General features: G+C 34.4%; 1 protein-coding gene across 1 annotated transcript; it reads right to left on the bottom strand.

Moving 5' to 3' along the window:
* Nucleotides 1–5,395: 5,395 nt before the first annotated feature.
* On the bottom strand, nucleotides 5,396–15,522 carry LOC103247495 (zinc finger protein 195-like). The gene is made up of 4 exons (XM_073005541.1): nucleotides 15,435–15,522; nucleotides 14,842–14,937; nucleotides 5,682–5,817; nucleotides 5,396–5,545 (listed from the first exon to the last, which is right to left on the bottom strand). Exons 1-4 carry the CDS (start codon nucleotides 15,520–15,522, stop codon nucleotides 5,482–5,484), a joined length of 384 nt encoding a protein of 127 aa, XP_072861642.1. The 3' UTR covers nucleotides 5,396–5,481.
* Between the last annotated feature and the right edge of the window lie 1,548 nt (nucleotides 15,523–17,070).

Genomic DNA, 17,070 nt, shown 5'->3' with positions numbered 1-17,070 from the left:
CTTTGCCACACTCTTCACATTTGTGGGGTTTCTGTCCAGTATGAATTTTCTTATGTCCATTAAGGTCTGAGGCCTGTTTAAAGGCTTTGCCACACCCTTTACAAATGTAAAGTTTCTCTCCAGTATGAATTCTCTTATGTCTAGTAAGGATTGAGAACCGTTTAAAGGCTTTGCCACAATCCTCACATTTGTAGGGTTTCTCTCCAGTATGAATTATCTTATGTTTTGTCAGGTCTGAGATGGACTTAAATGCTTTGCTACATTTGTCACATTTGTAGGGTTTCCCTCCACAATGAATTCTCTTATGTTTACTAAGGGTTGAGCGATACTTAAAGGCTTTCCCACATTCTCCACATTTGTAGGTTTTCTCTCCAGTATGAATTTTCTTATGTTCATTAAGGTTTGAGGGGTATTTAAAGGCTTTGCCACATTCACCACAATTATAGGGTTTCTCTCCAGTATGAGTCCTCTTATGTCTAGTAAGGCATGAGACCCACATAAAGGCTTTGCCACATTCTTCACATTTGTAGGGTTTCTCTCCAGTATGAATTTTCTTATGTCCACTAAGGTATGAGGCCTCTTTAAAGGCTTTGCCACATTCTTTACAAATGTAAGGTTTCTCTCCAGTATGAATTCTCTTATGGCTACTAAAAGTTGAGAACCATTTAAAGGCTTTGCCACAATCCTCACATTTGTAGGGCTTCTCTCCCGTATGAATTCTCTTATGTTTTGTCAGGACTGAGATGCACTTAAAGGCTTTGCCACACTCGTCACATTTGTAGGGTGTCTCTCCAGTATGAATTCTCTTGTGTATAATAAGGCTTGCAGACTGTAAAAAACCTTTGTCACATTTATCACATTTGTAGGGTTTCTCTCCACTATGAATTCTCTCATGTTTAATAAGGTTTGAGGGCCAGTTAAAGGCTTTGCCATATTCTTCACATTTGTAGGGATTCTCTCTAGTGTGGATTCTCTGATGTTGAGTTAGGAGTGAGAACATGTGAAAAAACTTGCCACATTCTTTACATCTGAAAGGTTTCTCTCCAGTATGTCTTATCTTATGTCTATTTCAATCTGACAGTTTACTAAAGACTTTCACACATTTGTTACATTGAAATATTTTACTATGTGTAGTTGACAAAGATTAGTTAAGTCTGTTATAACATCCTTTCTGCACCTTACTCACACTTCTACAGCCTTTCATACATTGTAAATTCCCATGTCCACACATTCTATATCTTCTCAGCAGTGCTTCTCTCAATGAATATTTTGGGCCTTTGTCTGGCCAAAGCTCTTCGGTGTATTGAGAATACATAGCTGCAAAACATAAAAATAACAAATTACCTCAAAACTAGACTTTGATAAATACACTATATAACTCTAACATATAAAATTGTATCAAGTATGTTAGCAAGATGGCAAAACAAAATACCATAGGCCCTAATAGCTTCATAGACATATATATGTAACAACAACACACTGACTAAAATGCCTGTTTGGGAATTCTATAAATGAGTTCAGTGTTTCCAGGCCCCCAGCTGAGGACAATGCAAAAAGCCACATAGAAGGGGAAAGAGTTTGTTACATTTACCCAAGGCACCCTTTCCTCCTTTGCAATACAGCATGGTGCCTTTAGGAGTAAACTGCCAACTCCTGGTTGCTTCCTCAAAAGAGAAAAATGATTTTCACAAATGTATGCTTACTTCTGGCTTAGGAGGATGTTTCCAAAGATGGGTTTCAGTCTCCTGTGAAACAGGCTACTGAAAAGAATGGTGGGATAAACTGGAAAGACAGCTTGGGTATGCTGCGATCAGTGGTAAATGATTGTTACAGCAACAGAGAGACTGCACTACCACAGACAGTTCAGATGTGTAGGAAATGATTACAGCCTTTTAAGAAGAAACATGGAATTTAACTGAAAAATAATCACACCATTCCAGACATATCCTAACCACAGACTTGAGAGGCTCTCAGAATGTCTAGCACAGACAATAGGTTTCAGACTCTGTCAGGATAAAACCACATTATAAAGATTGTGACATGTAGCTTTTTCTTATTGTAAAAAATCTCAACCAAGGAATACAATGTGTACAAAATATCAGGACAACGTGGTCCAATAAAAAAAATTAAAAATTACAGAAAGCAACCATAAAACATGGAGATGTATAAAATAATTTTAAAAATTCAAAATAATCTGAATAATGCTCAAAAATCAGGGAAATGGGATTATCAACAAAAAGTTAAAATAGAAAAGAAGGAGGTGAAAATTACAAGAAGAAATAATGACTGGGAAATTCTCAAATATAACAAAAAGGGATGGAAAAAATCAAGAAGCTCAACAAACTCCAACTAGAGTACACACAAAGAAATTCATAACAAGACATATATACAAGAGAAGATTTTAAGTCAGACAAGCTGAGACTATTGAGAGCAAGCGAAAAATGATGTGTCATTTGTAAGTGTGCTCCTATGACCATTGAATTTGTCCATGAAAACCTTGTAGACCAGAAGTAAACTGTGACATATGGTCAAACTGCTGGAAAAAAAAAAAAGCTTTCAAGCAATGCTAAGATAACTTTCAAAACTGTCCTACAAAATGAAAAATACAATAACCTTCCTAGAAAATCAAATGCTACAAAGTATATCAGCACTATACCTGCCTCATAAGAACTAATGAAAGGAATCACTTTCATTTAAAAAAATGATGCTAGAAAACAACACATAATTACATAAAAACATATACTTATCTAGAAAATATGTGCACATACACAAAAATAAAATTCTGTAGCATTAACATAATGATGTTGTAAACAGTTTTAATTCTCTAAAATTTTAAAGATAAAAGCATAAATATAATCATAAATATCTGTCAGTGTATATTTAACATAAGATAAAATTGATATCTGTAACATAAAGTTGAGGACAAATATAATATGGAAAAATTTTTGTACGCAACTCAAGTTGTGTTTTTAGCAGATTAAAATATTCTGTTGTATCTTTGAGTTTTATATAATCACCAAGGTATCCACAGAGAAAATGCCTATATAAATACACAAAAGAAAATAATAAAGCAGTGAAAGCATATCAACATGAATATCAAAAAGACACAAAGGAAAACACAAAGAGAGAACACAAAGCTAAAGAAACCAAAACAATAAAATGGCAATAGTAAGTACTTCCTTTTCATAAATTTGTTCAAATAGTAATTAAAGTTCCAAATCAAAAGGCATACACCAAATGAAAAGATTTATGAAAATTATTTAGAGGTCTGGCATGATGGCTCACACCTATAATCCCAGCACTTTGGGAAGCCAAGACAGGCGGATCATGAGGTCAAGAGATTGATCCCATCCTGGCCAACATGGTGAAACCCCATCTCTACAAAAAATACAAAAATTAGCTGCGTGTGGTGGTGTGTGTCTGTAGTGCCAGCTACTAGGGAGGCTGAGGCAGAATTGCTTGAATCCAGAAGGCAGAACTTGCAGTAAGCCTAGATCGTGCCACTGCACTTCAGCCTGGTGACAGAGTGAGACTCCATCTCAAAATAATAATAATAATAATAATAATTTAGAAGCCAAAATCAATTTTGTTTGTCTACAAGAGTCACTTTATATCTAATGGTGAGAAGTGACTATAACTGGCAGGATGGAAGTAGTTATCCTCTGTAAATATTGACCAAATGAGATCAGGAGAGGTAAAGATTATATTACACGAAATATACCTTAAGTCAAAAATTATCATATTTTATAAAATATACTGTAGGTTAAAAGTCACAAGAGACAAAAAAGGACATTAAGCAATAAGAAAGGGGTTCATTCACTGGGAACCTATGACAAATGTGTGTATACATATATTTGTGTAGGGGGGTGGGTGTGTGTCTTTTCCACAGTATGGTTACATATAAAGCAAATATTAACAGAACTGAAGCAATAGATAGGTTAAAGGATATTTCAATATCTCACTTTCAGTAATGAATAATAAAATACGAATAAAAATTGATAGGAGGGCAGAGGACTCTAGAGCAGTTTAAGAAAATTATGCCTTATGGAGTATAGAAATCATACCTCAATGACATCAGGTTACATGCCCTTCTCAACAGCTCAAAAAAATTATCTTGAACAGAGAACTTGTTAGGCCACAAAAGAATTCAAAATATTTTATAAATTGAAATTTTACAGATGTATAACCAAAATGGACTGAAAGTGTAAGCCAATAACTGGAAGAAAAGTGAAAAATTCACAAATACATGGAAACACTCACTTAAGCATTCTCTTCTTCAAAACTTGGTATAATTAATATTGTGAACATGCCCACACTGCCCAATGTGATCTACAGGTTCAATGCAATTCCTTCTAAAATTCTAATCTCATTTTTGCAGAAGTAGAGACAGCAACCAAAAAGTCATAAAGTATTTCAAGGTACAGTGAAGTGATCAACCATCTTTTAAAGCAAGAACTGTGTTACAGGTATCACAGTTCTTGATTTCAGAAGACATTATAAAGCTATAGTAATTAAAACAGTTTAGTATGGGCATAAAGGTGAATGAATAACTAGACCAATAAAATATAATACAGCACAAATATAAACTGTCACATATACAGTCACATGAAGTGTTATTTATTAATGAACGCCAATAGGTGAGAGAAACCCAAAGTTCCCTCAGCAAATGAATGGATAAATATAATATGGAATATAAAAATAATGGGATATTACTCAGTTTTTAAAAAGTAGAAAATATTCTAACAGCTAAAACAAAAACACATCTTGACAGCATTATGCAAAAGGAAATAAGCCACAAAAAGACGGAGACTGTATTAATCCATTTATATGAGATATCTAAAGGACTTAGACACAGAAAAAGCAGTAGTATTTGTAGAGGACCAGGCAGTGGGTGAAACTGGTAGTACTTTAACGTGTATTGAGATTTAGTTTTGCAAGATGAAAACATTCTAGAGATATGTTTCATAACAATATGAATATACTTGGCATGATTAACTGAATGTTTAAAAATATTTCAGATTGTAAATTTCAAGTTATGCGTTTTTGATAATTAAAAATAAATAATAATACCTAAAGGAGATACAGAGCTATGATGCTTTTTAAAAATTATCTTCAAATCACAGGTGTTTCCCCCCCACAAAAATAATGTAAGTTGACCAATAGATATTGAAATTAAGGTAATTTCTATGACTACTCATCCAAGCAGCATAAAACAACCACTGACAACCAAACAACAGAATATAAAAGTCATAAACAATACAGGGGGAATGTTTATACAAGCAAATAAACACAGAGATAATTATATTGGGAACAGACATATGGCTGACTCATATCTGACTTATGCCCCACACTGTCTTAAGTGTGCAGAGCTGAATATTGCCTTACAAAATGATAATATAAAATGGCCAGGCATGATGGCTCATGCCTATAATCCCAGCACTTTGAGAGGCCTAGATGGGAGGATCCCCTGAGGTCAGGAGTTCAAGACCAGCCTGGCCAAAGTGGTGAAATGCCGTCTCTACTAAAAATATAAAAATTGGCCAGGCATCGTGACTCACGCCTGTAATCCTAGCACTTTGGGAGGCCAAGGCAGGCTGATCATCTGAGGTCAGGTGTTCGAGACCAACCTGACCATCATGGAGAAACCCCATCTCTATTAAAAATACAAAATGAGCAAGGTGTGGTGGCAGGTGCCTGTAATCCCAGCTACTCGGGAGGCTGAGGCAGGAGAATCACTGAAATGGGGGAGGCGGAGGTTGTGGTGAGCAGAGATCACACCATTGCATGCTAGCCTGGGCAACAAGAGCGAAACTCCCTCTCAAAAAGAAAAAAAAAAAATTAGCCATGCACAGTGGTGCACACCTGAAATCCCAGCTCCTCAGGAAAATGAGGCAGGAGAATCACTTGAACCCAGGAGGCAGATTTTGCAGTGAGCTGAGATCACATCACAGCACTGCAGCCTGGGTGACAGAGAGAGACTCCATCTCAAAAAACATTATAAAATAAAAACTAAAAGAATTACCTGATGTCAAGAAGCATACTGTAACACACAAAACACAGAAATACAAAATTTCAAAACAAAATTAAAACATGAAATTTGAAACTTATCAGATACCAGCAAGTAGAAAAATATATTCATGAAAAAACTCCTAGAAGGGTAACATAGGAAAAAAAATAGTAAAAAGGTTATTTGAAGAAGAAAGGGGCCAAGAATTTCTCATATTTGAATGTGATGAAAATAAAAACACTATCAACCAAGAATACCTGATCTAGAAACTTACTTCAAAAATAAGAGAAAAATAAACTTTCCAAAATAAACAAAAAGTAAGGGTGTTCATCACGGCTAGTACACTTTCACAAGAAATACAAAACTGTGCCATGCCTAGCAGCTCATGACTATAATCCCAGAAATTTGGAAGGACAATACAGGAGGATTGCATGAGGCCAGGAGTTCGTGACCAGTCTGGGCAACATAATGAGACCTTGCCTTTAAAAAATGCTAGAAAGAATCCACTATGTTGAAAATCAAAATAATGCCACACAATATCATAAATCCATATTCAAAATATAAAGCTCTTCATTAAATGTAAATATATAAACAAATATAAAATTGTTTACTATTGTGAAGATGGCACATACAACTGAAATTCTGCTATAGAATTTGAAAAAATATATAAATTTGTATAAGTCTGTTACTAGATACACAATAAAAACTTGTGAATTTAATAACAAACTAAAGGATGTAAACAGGTACAGTTTTCATATTTGATTGAAGTTGTTATGAGATCAAAATATATAGTTATAACATTAAGATGTTTTATGTAATCTCCATTATTCAAGGTGCTCACAAAGAAAATATTCATAGAAAGTATGCAAAATAAAATAAGAAAATAATCCAAACATATCACTAAAAAACAACAGAACAAAAATGAAGGCAGTCAAACAGGTGATGAGGGAAAACCTATCTACAAGAAAAAGAGAAAACAGTAAGAACCAAAATAGTAGTAGTACACTCATTCCTTTAAGAAATTGTTTCAATAAAAACAGTTTAAACTACTTAAAGAAATACAATGGCTAAACAAACAATATTATAAAATACACAATCTACAAAAGACTCACTTTAAACAGTCAAACAGGCTGGAAGCAGAATTTTTCAAATCCATGCAAATAGTAACCATTAATGGGTCATGTGGTCATAACTATATTAGAGAAAACACACTTTAAGTCAAAAAACAGAACAAGAGGAAAAGACTGGTATTATATAATGGTAAAATGAGTCTACTTACTAGGAATTTGTAACTTATAACTATCTATATGTATATGTAACTATAAAATCAGGCTCCCAAATATATGAAGCAAATATTGACAGATATGAAGAAAGAAATGTACAATAACATAGTAACTGCAGACACCAAGATCCCATTTTCAGTAATGAATAGAAAAACTAGAATAGAAAGTATAAAACTAAACACACTCTACAACATATTCTTGCTCAAGGGTCAAATAATTTATTTTGTTAACATGTCAGTATAACCCACAGTGGTGAACAAATTCAAAATAATCTCTATCAAAATCCCAATGTTACGTTGTTTTGTAGAAATTTATTTTAAAATTTATTTTAAAATTTGATCAGAAAATATAACTAAAGGAGAGAAATGCTGATCAGGTAGAAGATAAACAAAAGAAAACCTGGATAACATTATAGATTCTATTAGTCCATTTTGCATTACTATGAATGAATACCTGAGATGGAGTAATTTATAAAGAGGTTTATTTGACTCACAGTTCTGCAGACTATAAAAGAAGCATGGTGACAGCATCTGCTTTTGGTGAGGGTCTCAGTAACCTTAGAATCATGACAGAAGGCAAAGGAGGACCAAGCATTTCACAAGGTGAAAGAGGGAGCATGTGCAAGGCAGATGTGCCGAATGCCCTTAAACAACTAGCTCTCATGGGAACTAAAAGAGTGAGAACTCACTCATCACCAAGGGGATGGTGCCAGTTCATTCATGAGGGATTCTCTCCCATGACCCAAACACCTCACACCAGACCCCACCTCTAACACTGGGGATCACAATTCAACCAAGATGTGGAGAGGACAAACATCCAAACCCTACCATAGACCAATTAGACATAACAGATATGTACAGAACTCTTCAGTCAAAAGCAACAGAATACACTATATTCTTCATTGCACCTGGTGCGTTCTGGTAAGGCACGTAACAAGTCTTATTAAACTTAAGAAGACCAAAATCATACAATGTGTGTCTTCTGACCAAAATGGAATGAAACTACAAGAATGAAGCTACAAGAAGAAAAGCAATGTGCTACTGAAACAAAGATAGATAAATGATGCTGAAAACTGAATATCTACACTGAAAAACTTAAGTTGGATTCTTTCCTTGTACCATATACAAAAGAAGTTTTTAACAAAATATCTAAACTTAAAAATATATAAATAACATAACTCTTAGAAGGAAAAACAGGGGTAAGATATGACATTGGTCTTGGTACTGATTTCTTGGATATGACATCATGAGCAACACAGAACAGAAAAATTGAATTATATTAAATTTCGAAATTTCTGCACATCAAAGAAAACATTTGGGGCAGTAACAATGTCATTTAAGAAACGGGTGAAAATATTTGCAAACCACAAGTGATGGGAGTTAATATCTAGCATAAATAATTCTTAAAAATCAACAAAAGTTGAATAACTTGATTTAAAAATAGACAAAAGACTGAACTGACATTTCTCCAAAAAATATAAAAAAATGGCAAAAAGTATTTGAAAGGATGCTTAAAATTACTAATTTGTAAATAAATGCAAAACAAAATCACCTCACAACCATTAGACTGGCCATTACAAATTTAAAAATAAATATCAAGTTTGTTGAGGATGTGAAGAAATTAAAACCCATGTGAAAAATAAGGTAGCTAAAAATATTATGAATACTCCTCAAAATATTAAAAAGGAAAGCATCATATAATCCAGCAATCCCACTTATGAATCTACATCCAAAATATTCAACACCTGACCCGGAAAACATTTGAACATCCATGTTTGTTGTATCATTATTCGCAAAAACCAAAAGGCAGAAACAATCTTTATGTCCCTGGACAAACACATTTCTTAAAATGCCGTATACACACAATGGAATATTATTAAAGGATGTCTTGTCACATTTCAAAATAAACTTTGAAAATATTCTGTCAACTGAAATAAGCCAGTAAAAGAGTCATTATACTATCTGATTTCACTTATATGAGATATCTTTAGTAGTCAAACTCAGAAACAGAAAGTGGAAGGGTGTTTGTCCAGGGCTGGAGAGAGGGTAAAATGGGCAGTTGTTACTTAACGTGTATTGAGTTTTAGTTTTGCAAGATGTAAAAGTTCTAGAGGCCTTTTGCATAACAATATACCTATCATGACTGAAATTTACACTTTTTTAAGACTGGGTCTCAATCTGTTGCCTGGGTTAGAGTGCAGTGATGTGACCACAGCTTACTGCCATCTCCAACTCCCAGGTTCAAGTGATCCTCCCACCTCAGCCTCCCAGGTATCTGAAATTAGAAGCACATGCCACCATACCCAGCTAAGTTTTCTAATTTGTTGTAGATATCGGGTCTCCATATGTTGCTCAGGCTGGTCTCACACTCGTGGGTTCAAGCAATGCTCCTTCCTCAGCCTCCCAAAGTGCTAGGATTACAGGCATGAGCCACCATACCTGGCCATAAAGTGTACACTTAAAAACAATTAAAATGGTAAATTTTATGTTTTGTATTTTCATGACAATTAAACTTTTTTCAAAGGATAACTAAAAAGTCATACAGAAATAAATCTTTCCAAAAATTACCTTCAAATCACAAAAGTGTTTCTCTTGTACAAAAAAAATATATTCATTAAACACATGGTGAAAATAAGTGAAAAATAATTTAAATGACTACCAGTCACCTGAACAGGATAAGTCAACCAAGAAAACAAATATAGTAGATAAGCCATAACAAAACTAGAGTCATATTTATAGGTAAAATCACATACATATAACTTAACTATGATAGACATATGTCTGATTCATCTTTTAATTAAACCCCATACTGACGTAAAACGTACATTCGAAGTTGCACATTGTCTAAAATTATAACACATAAATGAAACAAAAAAACAGTAAACTGATGTCAAAATTCTATACAAAAAAATGAAATTTCAAAATTTAGTAAGATAAATATTTACCCATAAAATGTGAAATGCAACATTGATGTACCATTTAAAAAGTATTTGTCCAAATAACTAAAATTATCAACCATATGCACTCATGGAAAGCAGGTATTTTAAATCATTGATATGGAGTGTATGGCAGTAAAATTTCATAGAAACTGCACTATACCATAAATAAAAGGTTCTAATAAAAATATTTTAATGAGTAAGCATTTAAAAGACATGAAAGGTAATTTTTAGTATGTTTTAATATATTGATGCTATTCTTACACAAAATAATACTGTTGTAATTTAACCTTTAGAAGCATATAATAGTATTACATTTCTAAATAGAAAAAAACTATATATGTTTTGTAAAATAAAGTGAGAGTCACTGATATATAAAATAAGTATTTGGAAATAAATCATATTATCATTTAGATGTAGACTGAAGAAAGTGGGTGGAAATCCTATGATTCCTTTTTGCCTGCAGTAAAAATTTTACAAGTGACTGGTAAATACGAGGTGCCTACTGATTATCTGATTTGCTTCAGACATCACATGTAAATTCTGGCATATTGTTCTGAATGTCTGAATATAAAATTACAACTCTGAAATAGAAAATGGAAACAAAGCATACAAGAAACTTACATCAGTACACTGTTAGAATAGATGGTGCCTGGCATGTGTATGATTCCATAGCCACAAAAAAAGTGTAGGTTATCCCTGATAAAAGTGTCTTTATGAGAGAGTGAGCATGGCTCACACCTGTAATCACAGCTAAATGATACAGGAAGGTTGCTTCAGGCCAGAAGTTCCAGATCAGCCTGGAAATATAGCAAGGTCCCATGTCAAAAAGCGTACCTTTAAGAAACATTTGGGATCCAGGGGGGAAGTTGTGAAACCCTGCTAAAGCTCAAGATTGAGAAGCATCCATTGTAGAAGGCATGCCCTCTTTCAGGTGGCAAACTAGACGACTCCTGGTTTTGGCTACACAGCAAGAAATGGTCTACCCAACTCGATCCCACAGAATACTGAACAGACTCTATAACCATTTGAAACTCAGGCACAGTCTGGGAGTCGTCCTGTCTGTCCAGAGACCTTGGAGGAGACACCCAAGGCCTGCAGACCTTGGCCTTTACTGTGGTCCCTGAAACAGTTCAGTGACTCAGTTCTAGCTTCCTTTGTCACAGCTCATGGCCAGTCCTGTCCATTTAGCAAGCCACACAGTGACCTGGGAAAACCCGCCCAGGTGCTCAGTGGGAGCCAAACACTCATCCACGCCCTGATAATAAGACCCACCATATATAGACTTAACTACAGACATCTGTCCTTGTTTCTGCCCTATGGACCCAAGTTCTGAAGGAAATCCAGTTTGCCCAGGAATAAGACAGGGATCACAATCACCCAAGACCCTGGTAACAAGACAACTGAAGGCAGACCCAGCAGCCTTGTGACCCAGCTACAACTCCTATTCACTACAAACCCTGAGGGCATCCCATCCCCTGGGGGAACCAACAAGAGAAGATCTTTACCTCTTGGAACCAGATTATAAAAACTTGAAAAGGTGTTTACTTCTTCAGATTCACAGGCACCAATGCAAGGCCACATTGTACCCACCGTCAATGCTTTTATTTTAACATAGCACTGAAAGTATGTGACAAAATTTCTCAAGTAAAATTGTTTTAAAAGTTATTCAAGTTGAAGACAAGAAAAAATGTTGCTGTTTGTAGATGACATGATGCGATATACAGAAAACTATAAACAGTAAGCCAAAATCTGTCTAAGCTAATAAATGCACTCCATATATTAGTAAAATATAAAATTAACATACAAATATCAGTTATGGTTTCATACACGAACATCAAACTACCTGATTTAAAAAAGCAGAAAACAATCTCATTTAAAATAACATTAAAGTAATAAATTTCTAAGGCACAAATTTAACCAAGGAGGTAAAAGATCTTTATACTGAAAGATATAGGTATTGATGAAAGAAACTGAAGAAGATACAAGAAACGTAAAATTATCCCACATTTATAGATTGGAAGAATAAATATTGTTAAAGTACCATATTATCCAAAGTCATCTATAGATTCAGTGAAGTCCTTATCACAATTCCAGTGGCTTTTTGCACAGTAATACAAAATATAATCCTAAAATGTATATGAAAGTACAATAGATTTGAATAGCCAGAGTAATCTTGAGGAAAAAATACAAAGCAAAGGGACATCATACTTTATGATTTCAAACTACATTTAAAGACTACACTAAGAAAAATGGGATGATAAGCATGGAAAAAAATGGACACAAAAACCAACAGAACAGAATAGAGAGCCCGGAAAGAAACCCATGCATATAAGGTCAACCCTAAACAAGTGCACCAAAAACACACAGTGAAAAATGTATAGTGTCTTCAGTACTCAGATCTGGGAAAACTGGATACCCACAAGCAAAACATTAAAATTAGATTCTTTTTCTTACACCATATGAAAAATTACCTTGAATTGAAGACTTAAATATAAGACATGAATCCTGAAAACTCCTAAAAAATAGGAAGAAATCTTGATAGTCCTAGCAATATATTCTTTTTGCCTCAACACCAAAAGTACAGCAGCAAAAGGAGATATAAACAAGCTGAACTGCATCAAACTATAAAGCTTTTGCACAGAAAATAGAATAAAATAAGAAATTTATGAAATGGGAGAAAATACTTGCAAACTATACATGTAAGAGAATAATATATGAAAAATAAGGAACTAAGCAAATCCAAAGCCAAAACAATAATAAAAATAACCCAATTGAAAAATAGGCAAAAGACTGAATTCATATTTTAAAATGAAGACACAAATGGCCAACAAATATAAGAAAAGTTACAAAACATCACCAATCATCAGGCAACTGCAAATCAAAACCGTGATGAGCTATGACCTCACATCTGTTAGGATGGAATAGAGTTGTATAGATATATCCATCTCTATATGAGCTATATACATATGCACACATACACACACATCTTTACATATATATGTAAATAAATATAACAATTATTGATAAGAATGTGAAAAAAAATTCTGTACACTCCTGTACACTCCTGGAGAGTTTTAAATTGGTAGAGTCAATATAAAAACCAATATGAATGTTATCTGAAAAACAGAACTGTCAGGCAATCTAGCAATCCCACTTTTGAGTATATAATCAAAGGAAACAAAGCAAATATTTCCAAGAAACATTTGCACTCCCAAGTTCACTGCATTATTCACAATTTCAAATATATAAAAAACCCTACATATTTGTGAATACCAAATGGATAAAGTAATTATGGACCAAATAGACAATAGAATATTATTCAGCAATAAAACATAATGGAATCTTGCCATTTCAACAACATGGATGAACCTGAAGGACATTGTACTAAATGAAATAAGAAATGCACATTAAGAGAAATACTGCTTGTTTTCATTTATACAAGAAATATGAAAAGGCTGAACTTATAAACTCAGAGTCCAGTGTTAGTTGCCAGGGACTGGAGGTGAGGAAAAAGAAGGATACAAACTTTCAGTTATAAGATGAATAAGTTTTAAGGATCTAATATATAGCTTCATGACTACTGTTAACAATGTTTTGTGTGCTTAAAATTTGCTAAGGCAGTAAACAGGTGTTCTCACCACAAAAAACGGTACTAAGAGTAGACATGTCTGTTAATGTGATCGTACTAATTATTTCACAGTGTATACACATAGCAGGTCATTACATTATACACAAAAAAAATGTAGTTATACAAAAGTAATTTGTAAAAAATCCACAATATATATGCACATATATATATACACAGGCGCATGAATGACACCGTCCAGGTAAGCTTCATATTAAACAAGATAAAATTATAAAATAATAGTTATTAAAAATAAGGTCACAAATGGGACTTTAATATGTGCTCAGCAACGTTGTAAGCTCCCTAATGGCATAGTATATTTGAGCAATGTACAGAGTAGATAAATTAAACTATCTTACAGTTAAGGAATTAGGGCATGTAGACCTTAAATGACCAACTCAGTTCATACTAAAAAAAGTGAAGTAAAATCATATTAGATTTTTTTTTTTTTTAGTTTGGGCATATGCTTAGTATTCTGATGAAATTACCGAGTATGAATTTCTGTAGAAACACATTTGAAACCTCATAAGTAAAGAAAATTTTAAAGCAGAAAACTCACAACACCTGTCCCTGGTGTTCCTGGAATTTCTGAAACAAATCCCAATATCACCACTACTCTCACAAATTTCAGCCATGATTCAAAAGGGGAACTTAAAAATGACTTACCATGGTTTCTAAAAATATATATTTGTGTGTCCCTAAAGGCAACAGAAAAGCAGTCAGATCATGCAGTCCCTCATATGCCGTGAAAATGACTTTGCCTCTCAATGTAAACGTGAAGGAGGATCACTAAAGGGAAAGTAGAATCCATAGAGCATTTAAGGGCATGAGACAGAAGATGCCCCTGTATGAGAGAAAGAGAAAGAAACCCAGGGTTCTCACAAACTATTTCCATTGAAAATCGCATTTTAAGGTCTGGCTTCCTCATTGACCTTGGACCTCTCATCTGTCATCTGCTGTGCCATCTGCCTCATTCACTCTCACCTACCTGGGTGTTTTGCTACTGTCTCATGTCTCTTCACATTCCAAGGCTCTTTCCTTTCTTCCAGACAGGTGATCAGCTCTGGCTTAGAGACAGCAATACCTGTTTTATTTTAAAAAGTAATTGTTGCTGTGATTTTCCAATTATCAACCTAGTACTATCTTTAGTAGGGAAAAGAAGACATAATAGAAGTCTAGAAAATCCCCAAATACTGTTTCATGACAGAACCTCCAGAATATTTAGGACATATTTTAAATTTCTGGGTCTTTACCTCCACTACCCAGAATTACTGAATCAAAAATTAGTGGGGGCAATAGGATTTTCAGGTGTGGGCAACAATATTTTAAGCCACCAAACTTCTGGAATTACCACTTACCTATAATTAAAAACACAGATCAGCTCAGGAAAGGGGAAAGTTCAGGTAAAGATGGAACATCTTCAAGAATTTCTTTTCTACAACAACAAATCTCCAAGATTGTCTTGAAAGAAGAAATCTAAAATGTATTCATGGAAAGCAGAAACTACAAAAAACATTCTACAAAGGACAGAAATGAAACCCTTGTGGTTTATTAGGAAAAATGTATTGAAATTATCCTCACCCAGGGAGACCAGGTTTCTGTAGTTCTCTAACATCACATTCCTATACAAATTCTGCTGAGCAGTGTCCAGACATTGCCACTCCTCCATAGAGAATTCTATGACCACATCCCTGAATGTCAACAGTCTCTGGAAAAAAAAAAAAAAACACAAAAAAATGTACACAAACACATGTTTATCAAGTGGCCATAGGCATAATTCTTAATTTGATGCAAGATGAAAAGAGTGAGGAGGACTGATTGTGACTTGTATGATTGCCTAGAGTCACCTAATAAAATACTTTTCAACACAGAAATATTCTCTCCTGGAGGAAAGAGGATGGAATAAGGTCTCTAACACCAGTGTATCAGCGTATGCTTTTCTGTATAATAAAATAGAACATTAAGAGCATGAACACAGACATACATTTTTGAGGGCTATATTTACATCATACAGAATAAGTTGCATGTATTTTTCAGATGAAAAAGTCATGGGGAAATAGAGGGTACTGCTCAAATTTTAATATGCACAACAATAAACTGAAGATCTGATTATGCAGATTTTGTTTCAGGAGATCTGGGACCAAGCCTGAGTTTCTGAATTTCTAACAAGCTCACCAGTGATGCTAATGTTTCTGGCCTAAGAAGAATGTTGTGTGAAACACCCAGTCAGTGGCAGAGCCTGGGCTTAGCCCAGCTTTTCCGACAGGTAAACAATGAGATCCTTCATTTTCCAAGGAAAGATACTTGTAAAGAGAATCAAAGAAGACACGGAAGCTTCCAAATTAAATGTGATGGTTTATGCACATCAGCTGGTAAGTGCCCCCAAGGTACTAAATAATAAAGGGAAAGATAATTAATCCTATAGCAGAAAAATCTGTCAGAGAGCTCTTCATCCAAGTGAATGAAATTAACACCAACTAAAACAGGACAAGTTTTTATTGTGTGCTGAGGCAAAGGACACATCACCACTGCTGTGATACTGGCCCCTCAAAAAGGTAAGCTATAATCTCAATCTAATCATCAAAAGACATCAATTGTATGAAAATCCAAGCTACAGATAGCTCCCATGTTCTGTAATCTCTAATAGTGTATTTAAGTAGTCTTTACTTAGCATCCTAGAAAGCAAGTATCTCCAACTTATTTTTCTGAGAACTTTCTGAATTAATCTGGGCAATAAATGTCATTCTGTTCAAATGTGTATTTTCTTAATCCTCTTCTGCACAGAGCTGATGAGAAACACAGATGGAACCTAAACAGTACATGTTCTCCTTTTCACTAATATACAAGGACTCTAGCACTTCCCCAACAGGAATCTTGATTATCCACACCTTCCCATGTTCAACAGCCATAAAGGGAACATTTTAAATATTACAGGTCATAAATTCATGGTGAGAATTCTGCATGGCTTGTAAGAAGGCGAGATAAAGAGAATGTGGGGAAGGCTCTGGTATATAGCAAAGAAAATTTCCAGAAGCCCCTGACTATTAGAAGAAAAGAGAAAAAAAAAATAGTTGAAACAAATTCATTAAGGAGGAACAGCACAAATAGAGGAGTAAAGGTTTGCTAGTTCTAAACACATGGAATTCCAGGAAGCAGAGTGGACACAGCTCAATCTAGGACACATTCACCAGAGAACAAGCCCTTTCTTCCTCTTCTT

This window comes from Chlorocebus sabaeus, chromosome 16 (genome assembly GCF_047675955.1).
Source record: "Chlorocebus sabaeus isolate Y175 chromosome 16, mChlSab1.0.hap1, whole genome shotgun sequence".
NCBI lineage: Eukaryota > Metazoa > Chordata > Mammalia > Primates > Cercopithecidae > Chlorocebus > Chlorocebus sabaeus.
The sequence above is the reverse complement of the archived record's forward strand: the minus strand, read 5'-3'. Positions and strand labels throughout refer to the sequence as shown.

Coding starts and splice junctions, on each gene's coding strand:
- LOC103247495 (XM_073005541.1), bottom strand. CDS start 15,522: ATGGAGGAGTGGCAATGTCTGGACACTGCTCAGCAGAATTTGTATAGG. Junction 5,818..14,841: donor GACAGTAGCAAAACACCCAG/GTAGGTGAGAGT, acceptor TTTCTTTTTGAG/AGGGAGTTTCGCTCTTGTTG. Junction 5,546..5,681: donor ATTACAGGCACCTGCCACCA/CACCTTGCTCAT, acceptor TGAGTCACGATG/CCTGGCCAATTTTTATATTT.